Below are 16,197 nucleotides of genomic sequence, written 5' to 3' on the forward strand. Positions count from 1 at the left end.
TTTCCTTTGCAAATCAAGTCGGAGATTTTTTTCCCCATAAGTTTTTAATTTTTTATTTGGTTTATTTGGTAAAAAATATCTATTCCAATATAATATCTTCCCTCTGCATTAATATTCCAGTAGGAGAATGCCTAGAAGGTAAAATAACCAAAATGCAATCCAGCTTTGGATCAATACGATCCACGTGCCCTTCATGTACTTTCTTTTCTACCAAAGCCAATTCTTTCTCGCTTCAGGTGATAATTCTCTTGGACTATTTAAGTCCTTGTCACCTTCTAAGGTTTTGAACAAATTATTCAGTTCATCATTTTTTACCCCAACAATAGTTTGTAGATGAGAAATATCTCCAAATAATCTTTGAAAGTCATTAAGAGTCTGTAGTTTATCTCTCCAAATTTGCACCTTTTGGGGTCTAATTTTTTGTAGCTCTATTTTATATCCTAAATAATTAATAGAATCTCCTCTTTGTATCTTTTCAGGAGCAATTTGTAATCCCCAGCAAGGCAAATTTTTCTTTACTTCTTCAAACATTCTTTCTAAAGTATCTGCATTTGAGTCAGCTAGTAAAATATCATCCATATAATGATAAATTATAAATCTAGGAAATTTTTTGCATATCACTTCCAATGGCTGTTGTACAAAATATTGGCACAGAGTTGGGCTATTCAACATTCCCTGTGGGAGAATCCTCCATTGAAATATTTTAACTGGTTGAGAATTATTATAAGTAGGCACTGTGAAAGCAAATCTTTCTCTGTCTTTTTCTTATAAGGGTATTGAAAAGAAACAGTCTTTTAAATCAATAACTGTGAGAGGCCATCCTTTTGGTAACAGAGTAGGCAAAGGAATTCCAGATTGTAGAGAGCCCATTGGCTGAATTACTTTGTTAATTGCTCAAAGGTCTGTTACCATTCTCCATTTACCAGATTTCTTTTTAATAACAAATACAGGAGAGTTCCAAGGGCTGGTTGATTCTTTAATATGCTGAGCATTTAACTGTTCTTCTACCAGCTTTTCTAAAGCCTGGGGATTCTCTATTGTTAAGGGCCATTGTTGGACCCATACAGGCTTGTCTGTTAACCATTTTAACGGTAGAGCTGTTGGTGTCTTTGGAAGATCATCAGTTGTTGTGCCCTGTTCTTGTATAATATGGATGGCTTGTGACCAATCATTAGAATATCTTCTAATATTTCTCTCAGAAACATGTGCTAATTTATGATTTGTTTCTGAGATTGGAGGGATGTTTATCTGAGTATTCCATTGTTGCAACAAGTCTCAACCCCACAGGTTCATAGCTATGTTAGCCACATATGGTTTTAATTTTCCTCTCTGTCCTTTTGGACCTATACATTCGAGCCATCTCGCACTCTGTTTCACCTGAGATAATGTCCCAATTCCTAACAGTTGAACGTTTACCTCCTGAAGAGGCCAAGTTGGATGCCAAAATTCTGGTGCAATTATGGTAACATCTGCACCTGTGTCTACCAGACCAGACAACAAAACACCATTTATTTTTATCGTTAATTTTGATCTTTGTTCATTAATAGAAGTTTAACAAAAATTTTTCTTTATGTTTTCTCCTGAATTTTCTATTCTCTCTGTTTCATCATCCTGACCAGCATGGTTTATTCCAATAGGCATTTGGTTATTTAATTGCTCTGAGCAGGGGTTTCCTCTATGGCTGCAGGAAAGGTTTGAACTGGATTTGCTATGGGGGCTTGCATGAGGCCCCTCTGGGAGTTTCCCAAAGACTGAGGCAAAGGATTACCATGTCTGTCCCTTGTTGATCTACATTCATTGGTCCAGGGTTTTCCCTCACCACACCTTCTGCATACTCCAGAAGGAAGGGGCATTCTGTTGCCATTGTTCCTTGAAGAAACATTGTTTCTAGGAATGACCTGTTTACAGTCCCTTTTCAAATGTCCTTGCTTTCCACATCAAAACATCTAACATCCCTCAAACCTTTTGAAATTGCTTCTCCTACCCACATATCATTATGCTCATGAGCCTCAACATTAACTGTATCTCTAATCCAATCTTCCAAAGGTGCACATCTTGCCTTTAATGGCCTGATTATTCTTTTGCATGCTGCATTCGCATTCTCAAAGGCCAAAGATTCAGTTATTATCTTTCTAACTTCTGAATCCGGGACCATTCTCTTTACTGCTGAAGCCAGTCTGTGTAAAAAAATTGTGAAAGATTCTTTGTGGCCTTGTATAACCTTTGTAAATGACTCAGTTTTTTTTCCTGATTCCTCAACTCTGTCCCATGCATTCAAGGCTGCTGTTCAACATAAAATTAGGGTTTGGACATCATATAAACATTGTGTTTGTACTGAAGCATATTGGCCTTCTCCAATGAGCTGATCCTGGCAAACTTGTACTCCTTTATCCCTCCATTGTTTTTCTATGTTTTTAGCCTCATCCTTGAACCAAGTTAACCACTGAAGCCTTTGGCTGGGTTCCAGAACAGCTTGTGCTAGCTCCTGCCAGTCCTGTGGTACAATCCTATTATATGTTGACCAAGAGTTTAACATTTGCTTTACATATGGGGAATGCATGCCATAAGATACTATTGCCTCCTTTAACCTTCGTAAATCCAACATTTCAATTGGAGCCCAAATATTTTGTGTAGTCATTTGATTAGGCAACTGCTGTACGGTTACAGGATAAATTAAGGGTGACTGTGTGAAAACAGGCTTTCTTTCTGTAACCTTATGATCCAATCTTGAAACAACTTCACTGTTAATTTCTTCTGTCTGAATTTTTACAGGTTTAACAAGTTTTTCTAAAGCTGTCATCCTGGCACTTAAATTGACTATCTTTTTAAATAGTAAAATGAGGATAAGCATAGTAATAAACTGCACAATTCGATCAACATTAATCTTCTCATATAGTTGTTCCATTGTCAGACTTCCTAAAATTTCAAACAAAGAGCAATTTTCTTTCAATGTACACATAAAACCCATTTTTTTTAATGTGGAAAGAATTTCTCTTTTAAATAGTTTCCTTTAAAATATCTGATATGTTGTGACTTACCAAGTCTGGGAAGAACAGTAGAAATCCGAGGGAATTTCAAAACAGCCACCTTGTCTGAGGTGTGAATCGAGAGAGAGAGAGAGAGAGAGAGAGAGAGAGAGAGAGAGAGAGAGAGAGAGAGAATGCAAGAAATCGTAGCTGGCTAAAGCTTAAATTCAGCCATGTGTTCCCTCTTGAGCTGAGTGAAGGCTTGGCTCTGGCTTCCTTAAGCTCCGACCACGTGCGTTGGCTTTACAGGCAGGGGCCCTGTTCGGTAGGACAGGCCTGAGTTGTTTGTATCACCGGCTTTAAGCAAGTAGCTCATGGTTAGTCCGGCCTGAGGCCAAGCCAACCTGGGCCTGGGCTAGGGAGCTGGCCACCCTTGCAGGAAACCGGAGCTGCCGCCAAGCCAAGTGGTTTTTAATGGATTCTTGTCACGTTGGGTGCCAAATGTAGATGTAACCAACCGTCTTATCAAATAAGAAGCACAGATCCAATGTAAAAGAGAAAGCCAAGAGGTCAGAGCTCAGAGCTAGTACCTTACCCTTCCTTCTGCGGTAGTCCTACCTCTCCAAAAAACCCCTACTTTCTGTGTGTTTGTCTTTATATAGTCTTTCTGTTCTGCCTTCTCATTGGTTGTAAACCCAAACATGTGACTGCCTTGTCACTGCCTGTAAGTACAGCCCTCCAGGTCTTAAAGGCATGTGTTTCCAATGCTGGCTGTATCCCTGAACACACAGAGACTTACCTAGCTCTGCCTACCAAGTGCTGGGATTATAAGGGTACGCCACCACCACCCTGCTTTCCTATGGCTTGCTAATAGCTCTGACCCCCGGATAACTTTATTTATTAACATACAATTAAAATCACATTTCAGTACTAAGGGACTCTATCTTGAGACTTCACCATCTTCCAGCTAACGCTACTTTTCCCAGAAGTTCTATTTTCAGATATGTTGCAAGATTGTTAAATAACTGCCACCCCACCACACACCACTGCTACTGACAATGGCATGCTTGCATTTCAGACAGGAAGAGAGGAAAGGTTGCCAGCAAAAAGAGGCAACCAGCTGAGTTAGAGCTGCCCAGAGTTTAAACCCCACCCCCAGTTTAAATCTCATTGGCTAATACTTTGGCCTGTCTCATTGCAATGAAGGATTTTGTTGTTGTGTAATCTGAGAATATTTTTTGCCACAGAGTTCTGAATGTGAAAAATGGGGTACAATGGGTATAGTCAGGGTGACCATTAGGGCTTGATTTAGCTGAAGTGTGAGTGGGAAGAATGGATAGTCTTTCCTCCTACATCTCAAGGCTTCTCTGATTACATGGCATATGATATTGAAGAGGAAACTGCGGAAAACCCTCAAGTAGGACATGAGCTGTTCACAGGTCTTGTTTCCATCTGCTCATTGTTAGTGACCATACTATGTGCTTTCCCAGCATCAAGTGCCATTTGGTACACCAGCACTTCAGATGGAGCACATTACTGGCCATGTCATTTGCTTAGAAAACTCATCTTAGTGATGTTAACCAGTATGTGAGCCTTTACTGCGGGTTTTTGTTACTGTTATTGTTGTTTGCCTCTGATAACTCATTTACTATTCAACTACCTGTGTCTTACATTGCTGGGATTCCTTAAGGCTAGCCACAAGAGGAACTTGAATACAGGGTAACATAAAGGGAGCACTCAGTAACTGTCATATGCAGGTATAACTGTAGGACAAAAGTTCTAAGCTCATTTCCGGCTTTGAAAATCCACCAGAACCCACCAATCCCTGAGCTAAGAAAATCACCAATTTCTGCACTCAAAATCCCACCAGGCTCTACCCTGGAAATCTCCACCCTGGAAAACTCCCTCAAGAAACCCTATATAAACCTATCTTCTGCTCAGTTCTTTGCTCCTTCCTTCCCAAACAGAGGCAGCCATTCTCATGTGTCTGTCTCAATAGATCTCTGGATCTATATGCCCAACTATTGCACCTCTTTCCTACCCTCTTCACCCTCCTTCTCTTTGGAGCTTCCCATAATCCCACAGCTCCTTTAGGCCCTGTGACCTTTGTGACCCTGTTCCCAACTCTTTCCTGTTGATGAGAGCCCACTCTTAGAGCTCAATTCCTGTCCTCACCTTCTGGCCTTCACAAAAGCCTTGGCCAGGCATCAAGTCTATCCTGTGGCTTAGCCAGGCAAAGCCCCTGACCCCCACTGAATGCAGTGATGACTCACTGAATGGCTTGTGTCTTTCTCTGGTCCTCCCTGAGTCCTTGGGATGCCTGCCACAACAGGTTGTTGCGGTGATGTTTCCTTCTTTCTCACTCATGGGAACAGTGTCTTCCACACCCCTTCATTTCCCCTTGGGATGCCTTTAGAAAACCTCCAGCTCTCCACCTGGCACCTGATCTGGAGCCCTAAATTCATTTGCTTTTGTAATCAAATTTTGGTTTCAATATCCCTTAGATAATCACTCCAAATGGCTGTCTAACAGCATCCTAGGTACCAATATTATTCTGGACCTTTACAAATACTGCCAGATATCCGGGAAATGGACATTTCCCATTCCCTATGTTCAAGCCTCCACTTTTCTTTACTCCAAGCCTTGTTTTTGTCTAGTCCCATGTCTTCCCCCGCCCCCCACACTGTGTCTTTTAAGTTATCATTGATGGATCTGTAAGTTTGCTGCAAAGTGGGAGTCCAAGCAGAACCTAGCAGGAGGGGGGAGGAAGCAAAGGAAGAGGCCAGCTGCAGTGTGCATACACTCTGCACACACTCCTTGCTGGATGTTGCACCTCTCGGCTCCCTTCTGCACTCCTCTGTCTATAGGCAGGGCTCAAATATTTCCTATCTCCAAGGCTTCTTTGTTCTTAGCTTACTGGATTGTTGTCTTTTAGGTACAAGTGGCTTTAAATTGTTTTATGCTGTTCCACTTCTATTAAAAGCTGGCTCTGGAGTTGGGGTATGGACCCCCCTCTTCTAGATCCAAGCATGTTTGTTTAAATGTTTCCTCCAAGGCTGGGCAGTGGTGGTGCACACCTTTAATCCCAGCACTTGGGAGGCAGAGGCAGGCAGATCTCTGTGAGTTTGAGGCCAGCCTGTTCTACAGAGTGAGTTCCAGGAAAGGCGCAAAGCTACACAGAGAAACCCTGTGTCATAAAATAAAAAAAAAAGTTTCCTCCAAAATCTCTGTCCCATATCAGATCAGATGAGCCACCTGACAATGTGACAAGAAAGGAGAGCAAAACAAAATAAAGGGGCAGATTATTCCCAATGGGAACTATTGCTACTCATCACATACTCTTTTGGTTTTGGTTTAACTATCTGAAACTTTTGCTAAGGTATAAATCTTATCTCAAAATTTGTAAGACTATTGTGTAAACTCTGTGTACCTCAAGATTTGTAAAATACTGGGTATGATTGAAAAATCTGTAAAATCTGTAGCAAAAGGGTTAATTTAAAACTTGTAACACCGGGGTTGGAAGTTAAAAAAAACCTGTACATAGGTAATCTTAAAGGAAACATGTGGCTCGATGCCACCTTACCTGCTGTCCCCACATTGGGATGGAGGCAGCCACGTGACCGACAGCCATCTCTGCTAGGGTTGGAAAGAATGGACTTTGCCATGTGACCTCACTCCCATTTTGATTAAAAGTACCACAAGGCATAAGCCAACCAGGGGAAAAAAAAAAAACTCCTCCTAGTTTGTGGGAACCCACAGTGACTCCAGTTTGTGGCTTGATTCCATTTTGGCTCAAGGTCAGAGTTCAAGCTTGTCTTTGCCCCTTAAGGCTGGGTAACAGGATAACTGCCCAAAGGCATGGCTGTTAGATGTTTTGCTCTTCAAGGCCAAATAATAGGATGTTTGACCAAAGGTGTGCTTACCAGATGTCTTGAGACTGTCGGAAGTGTTTATACTTGTTTGTACCTTGAACCACAGTGTCCTTGAGGGGGGACGTCTTTTGCCCCCCTTGCTCTGGATATAAAAAGGCTATGAGAAATTAGCCGGGCGCCAGGGCTGTTGCAGTATTGACTCAGAGCCCTCCTGAACCTATCCTGTGTCTCTGTCTATTCTTCTGTCTGTTTTTCCTAGTTGTTTTTTCTAAATCCTCATTCCTCTACTCCAGATTGTTCAACAGGTCAGGTAGGACCCGATACTAATTATGAAACCCAAACCAGATGATTCCACCACTATTTTAGAACACACTAATGATCCTCCCCCTTACCAGCCTCAACCCATAGTCCCTTCTTTCCCTCTCCAGCCTCTCTGGTTTCCCTTTCTCCTTCCTAAGAGACAGGCTGCCAAGATCAACCCTCTCAGGTGCTCACTTTCAGCTCACAGTCCTCTCACTACTTGCTCCCACTCCATCATGGGACCCCCTTTACCTCCCATTACCTGGCCTAAAGCGGCCAAGGTTCTCCTTTTGTGGGAAGTCCTTGGGGAAGACAGCTTGGTCAAGTGCCTAAAGAAGTCAGAAGTGGCATCAGATTCCCTGGAAACTGAGTTACAGATGGTTGTGAACCACTGTGTGGGCACTGGAAATCACTCCTCTTTACTCTGCAAGTGCAGCCAGTGCTCTTAACCACTGAGCCGTCTCTCCAGCTTCTTGTTACTTTTATTAAAGAGACTTGATCAGTTTTTTTATTGGATTTTATTACAACATTTTTATACAACTTTATTTTTGTTGGTTCTCTCACCCATTTCTTTCCCCTGTGCCCCCGAGGTGGTCCTCTCACTCTTTCCCCTCTCTAGCTGCCCCAATTTTACTGTCACACGTATCCTACTGCCCTTCACCCCATCCCCAAGACGTTTCTCCTTTAATGATCCCTTTTAGAGTTTCATGGCCTATATCCACATTCACACCGATACAAAAATATAAAAACTGAAATCTAGGATCTGAATGAGAGAAAGCATTTGGCATTTGAGACTTTCTTGAAGCCAGAGAATCCTTACCTGGCTTCAGTGGTTGCAATGACTCAATTTTTACATTTGAAAATTTCTCAGTTCCAAGGAACTAGGAAGATAGCTCAGTTTATAAAGAGCTTGCGACACAAGCATAAAGATCTGAATTGGATCCTCAGTACCTATGAGTTCGGCAGCCAGCCAGCCTAGCCTATTAAGTAAGCTCTAGGCCAATGAGACCTGGTCTCAAAAAAATGGTGGACAGCCTCTGAGGAAAGACATCTAAGGTTGACCTTTGGCCTCCATGAATGCTTGATGCACAGACATATACATGAACACATTCACACTCAACACACAATTTCATCATTAAAGCTTGAAAATCTTGCAAATGACTCAAACTGGCCTGGCCTGAGTCAGATGTGCACTAGTAAATCAGTCAACTCTGGGGAGAGACAAATGAACAAAGCAACCCATTTAATTTCTGCAGAGGCACCAGGCTTAGGGAGGCCACAGCTGCCCCCAGAAGAGAACGCTGAGCAAGAGCACAGCTGCCCACTGCCCAATCACACTGTATACAAACAGTCAAGAAGAAACCACATTAGTATACATGCTGAGCCAGTGCTTAGATGGCTAAGAGGCCTGAGTGATGGGAGTTGAGCAGAAGAAAAGCAAGGACAGGGAGAAACAGGAAAAAGAGAGAAACCACAGAACACATTCAGTTCCCCTCCCACCTCATCATCTAACAGGCTACGTGCATTTATGTAAAGTTATTTGTGAAGAGAGTAAAAATTTAAAATCAAGTAATATTTTTATTTTCAGTTTCCTAGAAAATTTGCAAGAATGGTAGAGTTCCCACAGTCTCTCACCCAGTTTCTACTCTAACACGTCATCAGTGGGTACGTTTTCACAGTTAAAGAAGTCCTGAAGTCCACACTGTATTAGACTTCCTTAGCCCTTTGCACTTCAGCATCCTATCCAGGAGAACATTTAATAGTTATGTCTCCTTAGAATCTTCTGCTGCTGGCAGCTTCTTAGGCTTTTCTTGCTTTTGATGACCTTGACAGTTTTGAAGACTACTCATCAGGTTTTTGTAGAATATTTTATAACTCTTACTGAATTGAGACATGTCCATTTTTCCTCATGATTAAACAGGGTTTATGAACTGCCAAGAGGAAGGCACCACTCTCTTCATGGCATACCAAGTGTATATATTGTCAACACAGCTTTCACTGTTGATGCTCACCTCAATCCCCTTACTGAAGTGGTACAAGAAATGTCTGTTATATAAGTTACAGCTAATTACAATAATTTCCAGGAAAGGACAAAAATAAACTAAGACACATCAAGAAAATGAATTTTACTTTTCTGGCTTCAAACTTTATAGGTATTACTTCTCTTCAGCAAGCACAGGGCCTATTAAAACACTGATCACATATTCTTAGCTTTCCTAGGAATATCATCACATTGAAGATAAAAGTATCTGTAAGGGCTGACAACTATCCTTGTCAATCACATTATCCAAGTCCACTGAATATATTAGACTAAACCCAACTTAAAGGGCATGGTGGCACATATCTGTAATGTTGGCACTCAGAACTAAGGCAGAAGGATCACAACTCTGAGGCCAGTTTTGGCTATATAATCAGACCAGGTGTCCAAAGAAACATGGAATCATTGCTACTTGCTGGTATATGATGCAAGCCAACCAAATTAAATCACTATATAAAAAGAAATTATCTGTTCATCTAAGAGTAATAGTGAAAATTTTAAGCATTATAAGAAATCATGATAACTGATATTTTCATTATTTTTGTTCTTTTAAAATATTTTATTATTCATATGCATATAACACATTTTGATCAACTATTCTCTCCCATCTTCATGATGTAAAAAATATTCACCACATCCATTAGTGTTGCCTGTGTCCATGGGTGTAGGACCATCTACAGGAACACAAGCAGTCTCTCAGGGCCCGGATCACTGAAAACAGACTGTCCCTCTCCCAGGAGCCACAATTTGTCAATAGCTCCTCAAAGGAGGGTGGGACCGCATGATCCCCTCTCCCACCCATGCTCAGATACAGGCTGCCCTTGATCTTGTTTTCACAATTTTCGATCAAAGTATCATTAAAAGTTTTAAATAGTAATGGTTTTGAAAGTGTTGGACCACAAGAAAACAAGCTGAGAATTGTGACTATGTTTTTCAGGTTGAGGATGCAAAAGAGAAGAAATTCCAATAGGGACAGACAATACAGTGATATGCAGGCAAAATTCCTAGTATGTTCTTTAGTTTTCCCAATTTAACAATTATAATAAATATGCCTTGCCAGTTGCCAGGAAAAAAATTTCATTAAGTGTACAACATCCTTTTGTGAAAACTGTGGAAAACTACATGGAGATACTTATAAAATATGCTTACCCATCTGGAGGGGGAAGTCTGCAGCAAGCATGCGGAAGTCGTAGGCAGGGACATCCTACAGTACCAGAATAAATGCACCTTTAAACCTTTCTAACCTAGATGTTTCCCCAACACTTCATCAGGGAACCCTTTTATGATCACATATTTATTCACCGACAACTGATGCTTTGAAGCTATCTTCAAAAGGCTGTTTGTGCACATAAATACTATACTTACAATGGTGAGTCCATCAATAGCCTAATCCATTTTAGTGTACTTGAGAAAATATTTTTGTTTCTTTATATAATTACATTCAGAAATCTATCTTTATAAACTACACCAGTGCAGAAATGGGAAGTACTACAAAGACATTACTAGTGTACTGAAAGAATGCAGTACAATAAGCATAATGACTTCGAAGAATTTAGAGAGGACAAGCACACTGCTGGCATTAAAAAAAAAAAACCTATTGAGGAAAGGAGCACTGTCAACCAGGCTACCCCTGGTCTCTTAAAGGGCCCCTAAACACTAGTGGGATGTGGTCTCCCTATTACTGAGTTGGTTCCTTCTCTCCAGGCTCCTGATGAGATGGCATCGAAGGGTATATGGAACTCACATGGCTCCCACGAGGAGGGGACACAGCTGCTGCCTGTCTCTAGAGGCAGGACTGGGCAACCCTCCACTACCCCCTGAACTAGCAGTATCAGAAACTAGCTTCAAAAGGAGGAACCAAGGAACTCTTTACTGCTGACAGTATGCAAAAGTGCAGGTGGTAGCAGAGAGGAGACCTGATGTGTGAGTAGCCTGAAGTCTTGAGTGAGGTTTTCATGAGAAGCCACACTGTCACTGACAATTGGGTTACATCATTCTTCACTGACTGCCATTCATACTAAAACGTCCCCTACTACTACTTCATTGTTTCCTAACACAGGGTCTCACATAATGCATGCTGCCCTGGGCTTGCTCTGTGGCCTAAGCTGGCCTTGAACATGTGATCTTCCTCCTCAGCTTCCTAAACACTGGGATTACAGAGAGGCCTATGTCACCACACCCATTTTGTACTATAATTTTTCTAAAATGTAAGAAAGCATTTTGTGTTCTAAGACTTTATATAATAAACAGTAAAATAATACAAAGATTTTATTGGTAAATTATGACTATTAGTTAGTATCTAAGATTTATTCATGATTCATGTAATATAGTATGTTTTTCTTATCATTCAATATTTTAATTTTTTTTCAACTTGAGATGCCAACTTTAATTCTTTTCAACAGGCTGGTTGTCTGACTTTCTATGGCCTTGAACTCATGATCTCCTCCCTATATCTCCTAGTGCTAGAATTAGATATCTGCCACCATGCCCAGTTTATGCACACCTTCTTAAAGCTTTTCCTAATTTCAACAATGCAGCAGAAACAGCTGTAGCTGCAGAAGCACTGCCTTCTATAAACTTACCAACCCAGAGGAAAGTATTACTTTAGAGAATAAAATGTAAAAGAAACATAAGACAGGAAGCACCTTTTACAATACCGCTATAAAAATATTAACTCTGGAGTTGGAAGAGATTATCTCAGTACTTAAAAAAATACTATTCATGCAAAGGACCTGAGTTCAGTTCTCAGCACCCAAGTCAGGCATCTTACAACCTGTAACTACAGCTTTGGGGATCAACACATGCATGCATGTGTGCACACACAAAAAAATGTATTAATTCCTCGGTAGAAGAAGGTTTGTGTAAGTGTTTGCATAGTGGATGGAAGTTACCTGAGGGTCTAGGAAGGCAGGTCTTGCTCTGCCAGGGTTGGCACTGCTGCAGCAGCTCCTTAGCCATCACCAAGACTATTCCACAGTGATGCTGAGGCCTGGATTAGGACCAGCACTTTTCTCTCAATACAGTCCAATGTGTTCATTGCCATATCAGGAGGCATTATCAAAAATAAATTATGAATATCATAAGTAGAAATTAAAGTATTTTTTGCTCAGCTGAGCTTACTCTTCTAGATTGTGTTTGCTCACCTGCCAATTTGAAAAACTTAGTAATTTATAATGAGCTTTCTGGTCATTAATGCAGACTAGTAATAACATAACTTAAATCAAAGGCAATTGTTTTTTAAAATGGGATACATACCAGCAAAATCTGAGCCAAGCACTTAACAGCATTCTATAGGCAACTCTACACTATATAGGTCACTGTATGGCCAACCCAAATAAAAATTATTCTCACCTCATTCATTGGAATATACAAAGGGAAAGCTAAATCTAGTGAGATCGCTGCAGGCCTTTGGTCTAGTTAAAATATCAAGACCAAAAGAGTAGCAATTTTAATTTGAATCTTTACGATACTGTCAAGAAATGATAGCCTTTGATTTGGGGAATGATAGTGAAACAACAACCAAGAAAGTCAAAGTCCCCAGAAATTCAAAGATGGCCCAGAAATGGACAAAAGGCAAAGGCGGAAGCATCTTCTAGCTGCCTGGCTATGAGAACCCTGGAAGCAGCAGAGAGGCACAAGCCAAAATACTGAGGACACAGGAATGGCAAAGCTGGGCAGAGATCTTTCCACTGAGGTTCAGTAAATCTCAGACTGCGCCCTCACCTGTCTTACTCATCACAGGCTCAAGAAACTGCGGCTACTACAAACGCAGTCGCAGTGCTGGGGCTGACAGATGTTTATGTTGGAACTGGTGGTTTCCATTCCGTGACTCCACAGTGTCAGTACCGTCCCTACAGGGGCACGAGCTCCTTTGGGTGTCCATGAAGCTGCACTGTGGGATCAAAGGGTGGCAGGTGCTCTCAAACATTGCTGGAAAAAAGCTGCCAGATCAAATGAAAACGAAGGATGCTTCCCTCTGTTCTAAGACACAATCATTATTTCAAGCCTGCAAAACCTAAAGAGAAAAGAAGCTCCTTGGAAATGTCATAAAGAAACCTGTTATTCTATGCATTAACTGAAAGAAAAAGGAAGCTCCATTATGTCAGACCACCTGTAAATCCAGAATTCCAGATGAAACATTCTCTAAAGGAGAATAGGTATTAGCATCCATCTTCTTTTGTAAATGCAGTGCTGTCATGTATGTGGTGTGTGTGTGTGTGTGTGTGTGTGTGTGTGCGCGCACGGAGACCGAAGGATGACTTCTGGGAGTCTATTCTCCTTCCACCGTGGATCAGGTTCCCAGGGATCAGATTCAAGTCGTCAGCCATGTGCAGCACGCACTTTATCTACCGAGCCATCTCTCTGGTCCAACATCCATTTTCTTGAATCGCTGGTTGGATTTTTCTTTCAGGAGAATCAGGATGCAGACGCTCACTGATAGCTTTACCAACATCACAGGAGATGCCTTTTGGGTTTGCCACACAGCTGGAGTTTCTTTGTTGTGAGCAGTTGTACCAGGCCATTAAGAAATACCAGAAAGATGGTCATGGACATGACAATCACATAGTGGCTGATGCTGCAAAAGGAGAGAACTTATGAGAAAAAGCACAAGATTCGTACACTTTTTAATCTGAGAAACTTTTAAATGGATGTACAAAACACGGAATTACAAAAAAAAATGCATAGAATTAGGAAAAGGTACCACTGGTTTAAAAAATAGACACCAGGAGGTAGGGAGGTGGCTCAGTGGATTAAGTGCTTCCCAGCAAACACGAGGGCCTGAGTTCAAATCTCCAGCACCCATGTAGAAAGCCAGATGTGACTGCAGTCCCAGTGATGGGAGTGAAGACTGGGGCATCCCAGGTTTCAGCAGTCCAGCCAGTCCAGCTAATTGATAAACCTCAGTGATAGGTCTCAAATCCTGAGTAAATGTCTAATTGGGGTGCCTATTCAACATACCCCACCAGGTTCTCCCAGCATCCCTCAGTTCCTAACTATTACAGGGTACGGCTGGCATACCCCAACCTCTACCCTGAACTCTCCAGCCCAGCAGCTGCACTGCCCTTCCCCCAGAGGCTCTTTCTTACATGACCCAGGCATCTTGGTTACCTGGCCCCTTTGTCTACCCTTTACTCTCCTGATCTCCTCGCTCTCCCCTCTCTCCTCTCCTCACATGTCCTGCCATTGTCATGTTCACTCTGGACTCTCTCAAATTTCTGCCTCTGGCTATGCTCTCCCTTTTATCTACAGTAAATCTCTTCCTCCGCCATACCTAGGAGCAGTCATGCCCTTCCTTTTTTTATTTTTATTTTTCTCATTCTCAAAGGCTAAAGTGGAGAGCAATAGAGGAAGACACCCCATGTTGACCTCAGGCTTCCACATGTGAGTATACTGCCCCAGCCCACAAACAAACACATAATACTATAAAAAAAAGCACTAGTTAACGAGAAATGTATGACTAATATATGTGCTACATTGGCAATAAATTAAAATGCATATTAATTATATATTATTTTAAAACCCTAATAACAATCCTACTGAAATAGTGAAGAACACAGTGCTTGGAGGTGCTGGCAAAGACAGTACATCACAAAGATGCCTTTGACACACATCACTAGTGCTCATGCTTTGCCACCAGAGAAACTGCTTTCATGTGCTTTTAGACAAATAATTTTCTCTCTCCAATTTTTGGACTGTATTTTATCCACAGATTCCCCATATCTGAAGTACTCTGACAAAACTCCTAGCCACTAAGAAAGAAAAAATGTTATTCAAAGTCAAATTCATTGAGTAAAAGGATTCCTCACTATATGAACCTCACAACTGAAGATACCATCTCCCAGAGTTTTGGCAAAAGACCAAAGATTAACAGACTCAACTAACATTGTTCAATCCTTGTTGTTGGAGGGCTTCTCTCCAGGCTCCACCAAACCCCGCAGTCCCACAATCCACTTATAAAATAATCACTCAGACGCTTATATCACTTATAAACTGTATGGCCATGGCAGGCTTCTTGCTAATTGTTCTTATATCTTAAATTAACCCATTTCTATAAATCTATACCTTGCCACGTGGCTGGTGGCTTACCGGCGTCTTTACATGCTGCTTGTCCTGGCGGAGGCTGCAGTGTCTCCCTCCTCAGCCTTCCGCTTCCCAGCATTCTCCTCTCTCCTTGTCCCACCTACTTCCTGCCTGGCAACCTACTTCCTGCCTGGTCACTGGCCATCAGTGTTTTATTTATATAGAGCAATATCCACAGCAAATCCTCATGCATCAGAACACTCAATTCTGCCCCCACTCTGGTGTCTGTGTGTATGCATGCAGTGACCAGAAGTCAATTTCAGTATCGTTCCTTACAAGCCTAGCCACCTTTTTTTTTTTTTTTTTTTTACATCCTCTCTCACGGGACCTAGGACTCCCAATTCACCTGGGCTGTCTGACCAGTAAACCCCACAGTCTTTCTTGTTTCCTCCTCCTTAGATCTGGGATTACAGCTATGCATGCCACCATGCCTGGCTTTTTTTTTTTTTTTTAAGGTGGGTGTTATGGATCAAACTGTAAGCAATTCACCTAGTGATCCAAATTTATCTTTTTAAACACAAAAATTATAGTTTATATAGAACAAGGTTTGATGACCAAGTCACACATACGAAAGAAACCCTGCCAGGCTTAGAGTAAAGCAGAAGCTCCACACAATGACTCTAGTACAGCACTACCCAAGCTAATCTGTGAATATCAGCAACTGACTTGTTTTCAATATCTAACAGTTAACACTCAGCTACTTAACTTTAACAACAGACTTGAATGTTTTACATTCTTCATCCAGTTGCAATGGTAGACCTTAACAGTTTTGGAAATGATAGTGCCAGGTGACAGTCACCAGAAGCACCAGCCACAATGATATGGAACAGGCTGAGATCTAGAAGGCAGGCTATGAATATGTTGCCAAGGGTGGGGCCAAAGAAATGATCCAAGCCTCTAAATAAAAGAACCAAAAAGATTATGAATGAATCCTGGATAT

At 41.5% G+C, this 16,197-nt stretch overlaps 1 protein-coding gene across 3 annotated transcripts in view; it reads right to left on the bottom strand.

Moving 5' to 3' along the window:
- Window positions 1-11,429: 11,429 nt before the first annotated feature.
- Pign (phosphatidylinositol glycan anchor biosynthesis class N) overlaps window positions 11,430-16,197 on the bottom strand; it is a 143,058-nt gene continuing 138,290 nt past the window's right edge. For all 3 annotated transcript variants that reach the window (XM_042257934.2, XM_006995017.4, XM_042257936.2), the window contains one exon: window positions 11,430-13,752. In XM_042257934.2, the coding sequence (XP_042113868.1) occupies window positions 13,629-13,752 (124 nt within the window). In that variant the 3' untranslated portion in view covers window positions 11,430-13,628. The remainder of the gene's footprint in view (window positions 13,753-16,197) is intronic.

The sequence above is a fragment of the Peromyscus maniculatus genome, chromosome 11 (genome assembly GCF_049852395.1).
Source record: "Peromyscus maniculatus bairdii isolate BWxNUB_F1_BW_parent chromosome 11, HU_Pman_BW_mat_3.1, whole genome shotgun sequence".
In the NCBI taxonomy this organism is placed as follows: Eukaryota; Metazoa; Chordata; class Mammalia; order Rodentia; family Cricetidae; genus Peromyscus; species Peromyscus maniculatus.